The 14,216-nt window shown below is 41.7% G+C and overlaps 1 protein-coding gene across 1 annotated transcript; it reads left to right on the top strand.

The window, feature by feature from the left end:
• On the top strand, nt 1-14,216 carry dcaf13 (ddb1 and cul4 associated factor 13). The gene is made up of 11 exons (XM_083918393.1): nt 1-174; nt 1,649-1,848; nt 1,971-2,078; nt 2,182-2,271; nt 2,457-2,612; nt 2,747-2,824; nt 2,923-3,005; nt 4,173-4,337; nt 5,604-5,739; nt 11,679-11,842; nt 12,358-14,216. The coding sequence occupies exons 1-11, from the start codon at nt 105-107 to the stop codon at nt 12,443-12,445; spliced, it is 1,338 nt and encodes a 445-aa protein (XP_083774519.1). The 5' UTR covers nt 1-104; the 3' UTR covers nt 12,446-14,216.

Here is a 14,216-nt window from a genome sequence, read left to right on the forward strand (position 1 = left end):
TCTCTTCTTCATCAACACATGGCCATTGCTCGCTAATGTTTTTCTTTTTTAACTTCAACCTCACGATAGTTTTTTAAGTGTGTGCCTTTTCATTCCTCTACCAAATGAAAGTCAAGGTCCTCTCGAGGAACCCGGATGATTATGTCCGGGAGACCAAGCTAGATATTCAGCGTGGTGAGTGATACACGTTCGACTCGGATAGGCTGCTAGTAGCAATGCTAGCCAGTTTGTCTTAGCAAACATCAGACATACGTACACAATCTGTTAAATAAGGACAGTCAAACGATGTAGAAGAGTCGATGCCAGTGAATATCTTATGGGCGTATTTTTAAAAAACGTTTCCTGTATGCAACTCATACCATACCACTGTAAGCCACAACTTAGAGGCTCACCATATCATTCAAAAAGTGCTGCACATGGAATCATTGACTGTGTTTACCTTTCTTGTTTATTTATTCTAAACAGCCAGTCACTGTTTACTGAACTGCTTTATTAGTAAATCATCATTTTACTGAACTGTTGTATTAGTAAGTCATAATTTTAACTGTTTTATTAGTAAATCATAATTTTACTGAACTTTTGTATTAGTAAATCATCATTTTAACTGTTATATTAGTAAATCATCATTTTAACTGTTTTATTAGTAAATCATAATTTTACTGAACTTTTGTATTAGTAAATCATCATTTTAACTGTTATATTAGTAAATCATCATTTTAACTGGTATGTTAGTAAATCATCATTTTAACTGTTATATTAGTAAATCATCATTTTAACTGTTATATTAGTAAATCATCATTTTAACTGTTATATTAGTAATTCATCATTTAACTGTTATATTAGTAAATCATCATTTTAACTGTTATATTAGTAAATCATCATTTTAACTGTTATATTAGTAAATCATCATTTTAACTGTTATATTAGTAAATCATCATTTTAACTGTTATATTAGTAAATCATCATTTTACTGAACTGTTATATTAGTAAATCATAATTTTAACTGTTATATTAGTAAATCATCATTTTAACTGTTATATTAGTAAATCATAATTTTAATTGTTATATTAGTAAATCATCATTTTAACTTATGTTAGTAAATCATCATTTTAACTGTTATGTTAGTAAATCATCATTTTAACTGTTATATTAGTAAATCATCATTTTAACTGTTATATTAGTAAATCATCATTTTATTGAACTGCTATATTAGTAAATCATCATTTGAAGGGTCTTCATGTAAGGTCCCCTCAGCCCCAGTTCTTCTCTCCATCTTCCTTTTCTCCCAGTGTATGGGGCTACTTTATGCAGGATTAACTGATGTGGATGAATATGAAACTATGAAGCCCTATTTTTAAAGTCTGCTGATCATCAGCGTCTGTGTAAGAAACTCCCGTTCATGTGTGTTGTAGTGGAGCAGAGCACAGATGGATGTGGAGGCAGAAATAATGTTTTTCAAACATGATTTCTTCCACCATTTCAATCATTGAAGAATGTGAAGTCTGAAAATACATTTTTCAATTTTGAATAAGTTTCAGGGTATTTTTATTGCCGTTTATTAATTGCTTACATTTAAAAAATAATGTCATTATATAGATGCAAGTTAAATGTTCTTACAGCTCATATAAGAGTAACTACTCTCTGTTAGTTCCTAGAAACTATGACCCAACACTCCACCCGTTTGAGGTGAGCAGAGAGTACACCCGGGCTCTGAATGCCACCAAGCTTGAGAGGGTGTTTGCCAAGCCTTTCCTGGCCTCTCTGGATGGACACAGAGATGGGGTGAACTGCATGGCCAAGCACAGCAAGAACCTCTCCACCCTGCTCTCTGGCTCCTGTGATGGGGAGGTAACAGTCTTTCACATGACCTCCGCTAGTAGTAATGTCATTTGTTGAAAAAGTGCCATTTGTACGCATAATACTATCAGTGTTATGCACTCATTCTTGACATTGTTTTATTCGGTCCTTAGGTGAAAGTGTGGAATCTGACCAAACGTGAATGTGTCCGCACGCTCCAAGCACATGAAGGTTTTGTCCGTGGAATGGTTGTCCGCTATTGTGGAACATCCTTCTTTACGGTGACTGCAGCCCTTCATCATCCAAGAAGAGTTTTCAGAATTAGAAGTCTTTTTCCTGTAATACAACTTCTGTTTTTAAATCTCTTCATGTTGACTGTAACAGGTTGGTGACGACAAAACCATCAAGCAATGGAAAATGGAGGCGCCAGGTTACGGAGAGGAAGAGGAGCCACTCAACACTATTCTGGGCAAGGTGGGATCAGTCGGCATTTGCATCATTATCATTATTATTATTATTATTATTATTATCATCATCATCATCAAAGACAGTTGTGGTTGCATCATAAGGGAAAACCCCTGCTCTTTAGGTGACCATGGCATTAAAGGCCCAGTGACATATCACATTTTAATGTGACAACTGATTATCATCCCTTGCAGACGGTCTTCACAGGACTAGACCATCACCAGAAGAAAGCTGTGTTTGCAACATGTGGCCAGCAGGTGGACATCTGGGACGAGCAGAGGAGCAGCCCCATCCGCTCTTTCACTTGGGGAGTAGACAGCTTCAGCGCTGTCCGCTTCAACCCTGTTGAGGTAAGACACCATCACAGAGTGAAGAATGCTTAATATGTCCATGTCCAAACTCACCACAGGGTGGCTATTGTCAGACTTATTTAGCTTATCACCCCGCTGATACCTTTTTAAAGTAATGTTATGTCTTTCCGCAGACTGAACTTCTTGCAAGCTGTGCCTCTGACAGAAGTATAGTACTGTATGACATGAGAGAATCAGCACCACTTAAAAAGGTCAGCTGCTGCAGGAATCAACCTTTCTCTTTCCCCATTTCTACACACTGTCTTGATATGATTTACATCTGCTGTGTGTTTTTCATTTTCTTCTCCAGGTTATTATGACAATGAGGAGCAACACATTATCCTGGAACCCCATGGAAGCATATTACTTCACAAGTTCGAATGAGGACTACAAGTAAGTTGAGGAGGGTGGATTCACATGATTATTGTTTTAATGTTGGCACTAAATTAGGTCTCCTGTTTACATGCTCAATAATAAGTACTCAAAAGAGGGAATCTTAAAGGGGCAGTTCACCCCCCCAAAAAAATCATCATTTTCAAATGTGTATATATATATTTTTTTTTTTTTTAGCTTTGAGCGCAACAAGTCCAGTGCCATCTAGTTCCATTACATTGGAGAGAAAGCAGACATCTCTGATATCTCACCATGTAACACACCAAAACTATCTGGACTTATAAAGAACACTACAGGTTAGATGAAAACTATGTGTTTTTGATTTTGAGGGAACAGTCCCTTTTAGCCCCAGTTATACACATGCACCGCAAGACCCTGAACTTTTTACTGAGGAGCTCTATGTGAGGACACAGGTTGGACCAGACAAAAAAAACAGGCATTGAACACAAGTCATTGTCTGGAGAATTCACATGGAGTGAGTGGTCATGTTGATGACGTTTCTATCATTTGTGGAAGAAAACAGACATCCGAGGGTGAGGAACAGTGATTTACATAAAGGCAGCAACGAAGACGTCGAACTGGAGAGACGATGAGATTTGTGAACTTCTGTCACTAAGGGGGAAAGCGTCAGACATATTAAAAGAACAGCAAGAGACTCGGTTTCCAGTACGTGAGAAGGTGTCTGACACAAAGACTCTCCAGATGTTTGCTACATGTTTATGGGCAATGGGCAACACCGTCCGGACATGATTCCTCAGACTTTGTCTGGAGTTCATAAAAGACAGGGAAAGGCAATTTCGGTCCTGGAAAGCCACTGTCCTGCATGTTTTAGGTTTCTCTCTGCTCCAACACACCTGATTCTAATGATTTGCTCATTATCAAGCAGCTGACGCTTGTCACAGTTTGATTATTGTTAGACTCAGGTGTGTTAGGGTAGGGAGAAACCTAAAACATGCAGGACAGTGACTCTCCAGGACCAGAATTGCCCACCCCTGATAAAAGAGAACAGCTTTACATGTAGAAATATTCCAGCTCTGCACCATTGGTAGACTATCAAAACAGATGGGCAATTAATGCACGGTCCAAGTACTATTTTACTGATGTGCTTTCCACTAAAACGCAATCTTTCTGAAGGGGCTAATTACGTTTTTTTTTTTGTCTCATCAGCCTCTACACATATGACATGAGGTACCTGGACCAGCCAGTCACAGTGCACATGGACCATGTCTCTGCAGTGCTGGATGTTGACTATTCTCCAACTGGGAAGGAGTTTGTGTCTGCTAGTTTTGATAAAACCATCCGCATCTTCCCCAAAGACTGTGGCCACAGCAGGTTAGTATGACAATAAACACCAGTTTGAATGATGACCATTTCCCAATTGTGATTGTATAACTGGGCACCATTTCTGTTCCTCTAACTGAGCCACAGTAGCAATGTAGACTAGAGCGTGATCACACTGTGCTTTTGGCCGCGGCCAAAACTGGTTTTCAGCTAAAGTCTAGTACCTTTAAGTAGTGTGAGCGCACCCGCTCCGCGCTCAACTGGGGCCAGCTGGCCCTCCACGGCCCGCTTGAAATAGGTGGGCTTTAGCGGAGCCGTTTGCACATGTAAGAGCACGAGCGTGTGCACGTGTACGCGCACGAGCCCTACGGCAGTAGCGTTATGTCCGCCTGTTCGGACATGTAAATAGAAGGACGGACCATGCGCGGACATTTAACAACAACAACAATGGCGGTGAAAGGTTCACGTTGGTGTGATGCGGAGGTGGAGTGTTTACTGCAGATTTGGTCGGATGAAAAGATTCAAAAACAGTCGACAAGACGCACAAAAACTCTGAGGTCTATGGAAAGATTTGTAAACAAAGCCACACACACGCGATCAATGCGTGTGACGTGTTACGGCTTGAAGGCGTATGGACAGCAAGAAGTATTGGCCGAGGCCCTGGTAGTGTGAGTACAAACGGGGCTGGGGCGCGGGGGGGAGAGGGAGTGGGGACAAGTACCCTAAAGTCCGGGTCTCGGTCCGGGAGGATAGTGTGAGCGCGCCCTTATACATTGTGATGCGGAGGTGGAGTGTTTACTGCAGATTTGGTCGATGAAAATATTCAAAAACAGTCGGACAGGACGCACAAAAACTCTGAGGTCTATGGAAAGATTTGTAAACAAAGCGACACATTGCGATGACGTCATCAATGCGTGTGACATGTACGGCGTGATGACGTATGGACAGGCAAGAAGCATTTGCGCGAGGCCCGGGTAGTGTGAGTACAAACGGGCTGGCCAGCGGGGGGAGATGGATGGGGGGACAAGTACCCTAAAGCCCGGGGCGGTGCGGAAGGACAGTGTGAGTGCGCCCTAATTGTGACATAGAAAGTCTACTTGTGCTACATTAGGGGGTTAAAGAACACAACAGGACATGACACAAACGGGCCATTAACTGACATTCACACAGCCGCATAAAAAACCCTGCGGTGACTCACCGGCCCTGCCTGAGGCTGTGTGAATGCGGCCTAAGTGCTCGTTGTGGTTGTTTGTCTAACCACTAATGAAGGCATTGTATTGACTTATTTATTTCATCTTTTTTTATTTCTTTATATAGGGAAGTGTACCACACCAAACGCATGCAGCACGTCATCTGCATAAAGTGGTCGTCGGACAACAAATACCTCCTGAGCGGTTCTGATGAAATGAATATCCGACTGTGGAAAGCCAACGCAGCTGAGAAACTAGGAGTGGTGAGTCCCGCTTTGTCTTCTCAATATCATGCCTGCTTTCACATGTATTTTCAGCTCCAATCGATTCCATATTTAGGACAATGTGCTGTGAGCAGTAAGTGGTGGTCTGTGTACAAATCAGTGGCTGTATTTTCCTCAGCGGTCAGATGCACTGCATACTGTATCTCCCTCCAGTGTATTACCTGATCTTATTTTACAAGTTGGCTGCATTCTTCGACACGGGCATGGCCCCGTGCCCACCTTTTTAGAAGGAGAAGAGAGGGGTCTGTGCCTGGAGCAACAACACCAACTGTTGCCAAATGCCCTGATGGATGCTGACTTAGGGTAGAATCACTCTCAATAAGTACAATGTACCAGTTGGCACAGTGGCTCTTGTGGCAGGTGGAAGTCCAAAAAACTCAAACGCTTATGCGGCTGTTTGATAAATCACCAGCGAAAGATTCAGCTAAAATACTGTATCTTTTCCAGACAAACCTCCACTGACTTTAATGTCTTGTATAGTGAGTACCACATGTATTGTATTCAGATAATATTGGCCATGTTGGCAGCTGAAATGATGGCAAAAGCTCCTGTAAAATGCTGGGAAGTGTTCCACTGCCCCACATCCCGATAATAAAGATCAATGCCACCTCATGTGCCATCTTTCAGTCCTAATCGTATTCCCTCTTGCTTATTCTCTTAATGCAGTGTCAGAGTGGAAAATTGGCCTGCTTTTGGCACTTGTTTTACTGTCACTGTGTAAGAGGAAGATTTATTCGCAAGCTTTGCACTTAAAGAGATCAGACAGGGGCTGCTCCTATCAGCAGTTTAAATCGGCCAATCACTTAAAGCGGGCCACTCTGAACATAATGAAGCATTAACAGTCAAGTTGTACTGAAGGGGTCTTTAATTATCAAGAAATGCTGAATGAAGGATTTAACTGTGTGGGGATCAGGACTCTATCAGCTGCTGCACATCGCTGTTTTTTCCCCTCCCCACGCATTGGCCTTTGACTCCACTGCATATTAGTCCCTAAGACCTAAAACATGCAGAGTAAATCTGCTCCTGTTTGTTTTTAATCAGGTACATTTTATTTACTCTGCTCTAGAAACCATGACTCATCACTAGCCTTTGTTCTAAGGTTGGAAAGTTTGGATTGACTGACACCGATGTGCTGTTTTACTACTTGACTGGTCTGCTCCATTGACAAATATAGAGGTGCTGCTCTCGATCCGAATTAAAGTTTGTACAGTTTGATAAAATAGATCAGAGCATAATTAAATAATCATTGTGAATTATTACTAATGCCTTATTTTGAGGTTTGTCTATTGTTTCTATTAGTTATGATTTGTGTGGCAGCATTGTGGATTCCCTGTGAAAATGATTAACGGCAACAGAGACAGACAAGAGACGAACGGTATGCAAGTTCTGTAAGAAGATTGCGCAGTAACGCAAACTAAAATCTTGTTCTCCTGAATCCAACGTCGTGTGTCATGTCGTCACACCTCTACTGTGAAAGCACCGCAGCAACTGCTTCAATCCTCCATCAGTGTGCACTTTCTCTCTTGAGCCCAGCACTGCAGTGTGGTCGCCCGTGTCAAAACCTTATACACAGTCAATGCAGTTACCACAACTTGAACCATTACGCAGCCGGTATAGACGGCTGCATTGATTTTATAGTAGAAGTGTATCTGTTCCTGAGACACATGTGAGCCAAGCAAGTGGAATGTGGCTGAAACGCCCCCTGTGTGGAAGAAACAAAAGATGATAGTTCTCCACTGGCTTGAGACAGAAGCAAAGATGCTGCCTTTAAAAAAAAAAAATCCTGACATTGTTCTTTCTTATCAAAACCTGGTGCCTACAGTACCCACAACTCCACCAATGACAGTTTGTTTGGAGATTCGCAGGTGTTATTCTTTTTTAACTCCATCCCTCCATATTTCTTTTCCCATTTTAAAACTTGTAGGCTTCAGACCCGACCAATGTTGCCTCATTGATGGGAAAAATCATCGATGTTTAAACAAGCCTGCAGGTTAACTTTAGCCTCGTGAGACCGTCCTGATCTCTGAACGTCCTGAACATGTTGTTTACTTTCTGAGCTTTGCCTCAAAATGACTGGATTCTTTATAACTTGTGTGACCTGTATAACTGCTTCAGTGTCGTCCCTGCAGACGTGTCCCTGTGTTTTCAGATCACAGCAATTAGTGGAATTGTTGTTATCATAACTGATCGACTGCCTCGTTTCTCTGCCCTGGGAAAAAAAACAGAGGCATTATTTTCTACCTGACGTACATTTACAATATAAGTCACTGTGCCAGCTTCTTTTGATCTGTGATCTGTTTACAAGTCACCCGACATGTTGGTAAGAGTTTTTGGCATCTTTGCAGTGGACAGTGGCTTTTTTTATCCTTTCTAACAGAGCATCTGTTGCACGTTGCTGTAGCCTTGTGGTCCACTTTTTGGATAGAAATGTTGACAAAGTAGTTTCAGATGGTCAGTCACAGCACTAAAATGCTAATGGCTGCCTTTATGGCTCCGTTCACACTGCAGGTCTTAATGCACAATTCCGACTTATTTCTCAAATCTGATTTTTTCTTTGTCTGTTCACATTACGTCTTTAAATGTGACCTGATATCACGCCACAACGGTGTTTACGGAAGTGAACTAATAATGGTGACCTGTGCTGTAGGACTTCATGGCTGAATGCTGAAAACAGTGCGTGAAAACGGGTCTCAAACTTCCCTCACCCTCCACTGGCCCCCCGCTTCACTGCTGTCCTCCATGTTTGTTTGGATTCTGTTCCTGGCTCCCGCCTGTGGCACTTTTTTTTTTTTTTTCAATCAACTTTAGTTTTTACAAAAACAGTGCAGCGTGGGTCAGAATGACGTCAAAGTCTCATTAAATGGGACCCGGCTGTTTGCGGTCGCATTAAAAGAAATCCGATGCGTATCCGATTCAGTGGCACATTTAAAAGATGTTTGATTCTGATTAGAAAATGTAAGATTCACTGTGACTTGTGCTGTTCACACTGTCAAAAGCAAATCAGATATGGGTCACATATGAGAGGAAAAAAATCAGATTCAGGTCACTTTGAACTGCAGTGTGAACGGAGCCTGTGTTGGAGTCATTCTCCTCCAGCAGATTCTTGTCACCATGTTGCAATATGCTAGTTATAAGAGTTAAAGTTATTATAAGAGTTCCTACAGAAGTAATGCCTCTGTTTGATTTTCACACCCATCGAATCCCACTGTTACGGCTGTGATGCTTATTTGTTTTTGGGTTGTTGTTTTTCATCATTCTGGTTTTGTGTTCGTCCCGGTTCCCCTAGACACTATTTGGGACGTAACACCCACGTTGGTGTAGTGTGGATCATATGAACCCTACAATCCAAACAAGAAACACACGGGGAGGCGACCTTCAGTTATCATGACCCCTGATTCTTACATTTCTTATTATTTTTCTATTTTCTATTATTTAGTTTAGCTTATCCTGTTTCATTGCTTTATTTTTTTATTTTATACCTTTTTTACTGTTTTTATTCCCCTCCGTTTTTAACTTCTACTGTATACCTTTTATTTAACTGTTTTAGCCCCTCTTATTTCCAGTGTTTCCTCCTGGGGGCCGACCACACTGGGGGTTGTCTCTGGTCCACCGATGGGGGTGCTGTCCTGTGACAGCCCTTGCCCCGGTGGCTAGAGAGCTCTACACCGTGGTGTGGAGCCTCCTGTCTGCCTGGGCTGGGGGGTCCCTGTGGCAGCGCCTCCTGCAGCCATGGACCATGATTCCTCTCGTTGTGCACGGCCCCCAAATGAGCTTCTTCACTTCCGATCTCGGTGCCCAGCCATGTCTCCTCAGCAACCGCTCGTGTGTGTGTGTGTGTGTGTGTGTGTGTGTGTGTGTGTGTGTGTGTGTGTGTGTATGGCTGGCTATGTATGTATATTTGTGGGGATGGGAGGTTTGGGTTTTCATGGTGTTTCTTAGTTGTTTCTTAGTTTCTTAGTTTTTTTAATTTTTAATTAATTCTCTGCGAGGCACTTTGTGCTACATAAAGTATGAAAAGTGCCATATAAACAAAGTTGATTTGATTTGAAAATCCAAGTGAAGCATCATCCTCTCATATCCATCTTGTTGAGATCATACAAGCTACCCATGTGTGTATCCAGGGGAATTAGTTTAGTCCAACAGGATCAGCATCTAATAGTTCTTCTCCAACAAATTGAATCTGAGACAAATCGTTTCTTTTAATTAAAATAAAAGCCTTCAAGGAGGGAAGCCCGAGCCAAGGCGAGTCCGTGTAGCCGGTGGTTTTTATGAGCGAGACGGAGGGATGTTGTTGAGCTGGTGTCTTCACTTTTTAACAGACATTGATTCTCTTTTGAATGAGCACATTGTGGAGCTGGAGTTACTGCTCACTGTACTGGCCAACATTTTATGATGTAAGACGGCATACTGTAACTGACGGTAATTAACTAAACACCACCTGAGCTGAATACAAAGTACATCCTGTGGCTCCACGCTCTTAATCGTCTACTGGAAATACTCCTCATTACTGGAATCGAGGCATTTAGGAAAACACCTCAGATAACAAGTCTCTTACCATGGGAACTCACGATGCCATTTCTGACACAGTTCATGTTCACACTAGGTATAAATCCAGCTTTACGAGTGAATGAAGTGAAATGCCGGTAACAAGGCCCCTAACTTATCTCCAGGGGGAGTTTCAGAAGTTCAGAGTAAGCAGGGGTCATCCTCAGTTTCCTTCCAGGAAAACAAATGAAAGTCACCATTCAACAGCCAGCTTGATTAGTTTCATACCATCGTTGTGTTAGGGAGCTTGTTTTGATTTGTATATATTCATGTATTTTATTTTAGAAAGTGAGATAATAGTCGGAAAACTCTATTTTAGCATTTAGCTTGAATAAAATGCTGTGCTTTGAACATTTCAGTTTGGAGTTAATTCACTTATATGAACTACAATACTATATATATGATGTATACAACACTATATATATGGTGTGTGTGTGTGTGTGTGTGTGTGTGTGTGTGTGTGTGTGTGTGTGTGTGTGTGTGTGTGTGTGTGTGTGTGTGTGTGTGTGTGTGTGTGTGTGTGTGTGTGTGTGTGTGTGTGTGTGTGTGTGTGTGTGTGTGTGTGTGTGTGTGTGTGTGTGTGTGTGTGTGTGTGTGTGTGTGTGTGTGTGTGTGTGTGTGTGTGTGTGTGTGTGTGTGTGTGTGTGTCACTTAATAAATATATATGTATGTATGTGTGTGTATATATATATATATATATATGTATATATATATATATATATGTGTGAAAGTGATGTTAGTGACGTTTTAATGGCGTTTCGCTACTTTCTCTCAGTCCATGGAGTGAATGCTCGGCCTATATTGACTCTGGTTTTAACGCCATTAAAACGCACGCCCACATGGCTACGTTTCGCCTTGGTCGCTAACATCACTTTCATCTTTACTTAGCTGGAACGGCTAACGCTAACTGTCAGTCAAACTGTTCTGCAAAACTTGTTTTTATGGTGCAATTTGAACGAACCGGTGTTCTGCTCATTCTCCATATTCAACCTTTTAATTTAGTTAGAACACCACTCAACTGAGTCAACAGTGTGAGCAATTAACATGTGTGGTGGGAGTTAACACAATGGACAAGATATATAAAAGTCAGTGTCTGCCCATCTTAAAGCCCGCTAACATGTTACATGTTGTTTTGTTTAATCCACCCCAAAGTTTTAGAGCAGGGTATCGTCCTGTGCTTCCTTGTTCCACACCGTGTCTCATTTATTTTTTCCTTGCTTCAACACAGAATGCAATTCCTCTCTTTTATTCCTCCTCTTGACCTGCCTTTGTCTTGTCCTGCCTCTCAATCCACTCCCGTCTTTCCCCCTCCTCATTTTCCCTTGTTATTCGATTTTACCTGACTAAGCCATCCTCCCTTGTGTGTCGTGCAGTTGGCCCCGAGAGAGAGGGCGGCCGCCAACTACAGTCAGAAGCTGAAGGAGAAGTTCCAGCATCACCCGCAGATCAGACGCATCGCCCATCACCGACACCTGCCCAAGAACATCTTCCACCAGACCAAGGAGCTGAGGGTTATGAAAGAAGCTCGCCGTAGGAAGTATGTGTTTTTCCTTTCCTTTTGAAGCAGGAATGGAGCTAGCTAATGTCTCTAGAAATGGCATGACACAGGTGATGGGGACTTTGGCTACTGCCAGGGTAGGTCTGACCTATGCAGTCACACCAGCCTAATGGAAAATGTCACTGATGGGACTGCCCCTATGACATGGTCTTACGTACTCATTTACAGCTTGCATAGTGAATTGATTGCTTCAGTTTGCTCTTCCGTCCTGTGATTCATAACTCAGTCTGCTGCTTTTTTTCTCCCTAATTACTGGCCGTATTGTGAACGTCAGACTTGTGTTTGGACTGTGAATGATTTACTGTTCATGCTTTATGCATTATTTTCAGGGTACATTAGTGCAGTCGCTTACGTAGGTGTTGGGTCAACAGTCTCATATTCGGTCTCTTCCTCCCTGCACCTCCTCCTCTGGCTGCTCACCTCTCTCATCACATCCTGAATATTCTCACCAGTAGATTTAGTTATTCACAGCTTTTCCTCTTTTTGTTTTCCAGGGAGAGGAATGTCCGCAAGCACAGCAAGCCAGGAACTGTTCCTGTGGTGTCTGAGAAGGAGAAACACGTTGTGACTGTGGTCAAATAGGCAGAGCTGCAGAGAACCGAAGACCGAGAGGACCGCCAAGAGATGAGGCTGAACCCACACGGGACCTGTTCAGACTGGGAGTGACAAGTGTTCTGCATCATTTGAATTGCAGGGACAGGGACTGTAAATACATCTGTAGAGAGAGAGAGTTCTCTATCTGCCACTAAGGCAAAGAGCCACTGTATTTTTCACTGTGCATTTCCTGTACACATAGTTCTGTTTTGGCCTGAATTTAACTGACTAATCACACAGTTTTGCCTTTTTCATCACAGAATCCATAAGAAATTGAAAGATTTAATTGATCCAATGTTTATAGAATATCATGTAACTTCTTTTCAATAAAATGTGTTTATAGTGGTTTCATTGGAAACTGTACTTTCTCAGAATGAAGTACATGAAATGTGCTACAATTAATAGTTAAAACTACCAGAGATGGCATAAAGGTCTCAGTATGCTTCAAAGACTGACTGTCAGGGGAAAGTGTTCTGTAAACAATGGCTGCACTCACGACTAGTTGTCCTAGCCTCCTCCTGGCTGCATCCATGATTGTTTCTTGAGAAGTCTGTGTCTTTTGGATGTCTTTTGTAGTTTCAGCAAAGTGGCAAGCTAAATGTCAAATGGCCACTTGAGGCTGGCTCTGAAAGACAGCAAATCCCCATAGAGCTCCATGATAAAATGCCCAACTTTACAGCAGAAATAGAAATACAGAAACCGTAATAATAAACATGTAGGCTGGTACAAAAAGGGGTTTGGTCTCAACAGCTCATTTCCCTGTTCATGACAACTGTACAGTGGGTGAATTTTTTTTATATAATACACCAATGAAAATTATAATACGGCCTTAAGGTTGAATATGTAGAATCTTTATTAAAAGCTATATTTTTTTTAAAAAGGGGGTACCGATTGAAAGTTTCTTTTCCATAAAAAAAAGGATTAGCCTGCATTAATATTTAAAACATTTTTGACTGGTTTTGACGATCACTTTCAGTCACTGGGGAAGCTGCTGCTCTGCTCAAGCTGATCATACTATAGAAACAAGAATCATGTTGAGTTGAGAGCTAGCTAACGGATTCCACAGCACTCACAGAAAGACTTCCAGCTGAAGACTGACTCACGTTAAATACTGTTGTCAAAATAAATGATAAGTCCTAATTAGTGGTTACCCTGTCTGATTCATCACTGACAAGGAGCAGGCTGATCGCTTGATACACTCGGCAACAAACCTGGCAACCTGACTGCTGGAATTATTCTTTTTTGTTGCGACTACAATCTTGAGACACTAGATGGTGCTGTTCTGCTCATTCTCCATATTCGACCTTTAAAGTTCTGCCGGGAGTTGGGCGTCAGGCGCTGTCAAGATGGCGGTGGCTGCACCCGCCCACTTTGAGCGTCATTTTGACTCTTCAAAAACGTATGGGTTACTACATCTATATTTTATACAGCAGTTTATGGTTTCAACTTGATAAATCGTACAAATGGGGTAATGTTCTACGCATTGGGGCAGTCTGAGAGTGAACTTCAAAGTGTGTGTATCTACAGGGCCTGTTCTCTTTATTTTTCCTAATGCAGTTACTATGTAAAAAATATTTGCAGTCGTTGTAGTGGACATTAAATCCTGATGTTTGTAAAATAACCAGCCTGAAGGAAAACAAGAGCAGATTTTTGACTTTTTCCATGTTTCCCCATAGTTAACACCTGATTTCCAATGAACTAGGTAACAATTTTTAGAGAGCATAGTACACTCAATATCTGTATGTATACAACACTCTTT

This window comes from Echiichthys vipera (assembly GCF_963691815.1).
Source record: "Echiichthys vipera genome assembly, chromosome: 8".
NCBI lineage: Eukaryota > Metazoa > Chordata > Actinopteri > Perciformes > Trachinidae > Echiichthys > Echiichthys vipera.

Bases quoted from the DNA above. Each gene is read 5' to 3' on its own strand.
- dcaf13 (XM_083918393.1), top strand. From the start codon at position 105: ATGAAAGTCAAGGTCCTCTCGAGGAACCCGGATGATTATGTCCGGGAG. The intron at 2,272-2,456 runs GTGGGATCAGTC...CATCCCTTGCAG, and splicing joins TCAACACTATTCTGGGCAAG to ACGGTCTTCACAGGACTAGA. The intron at 4,338-5,603 runs GTTAGTATGACA...TTCTTTATATAG, and splicing joins AAAGACTGTGGCCACAGCAG to GGAAGTGTACCACACCAAAC.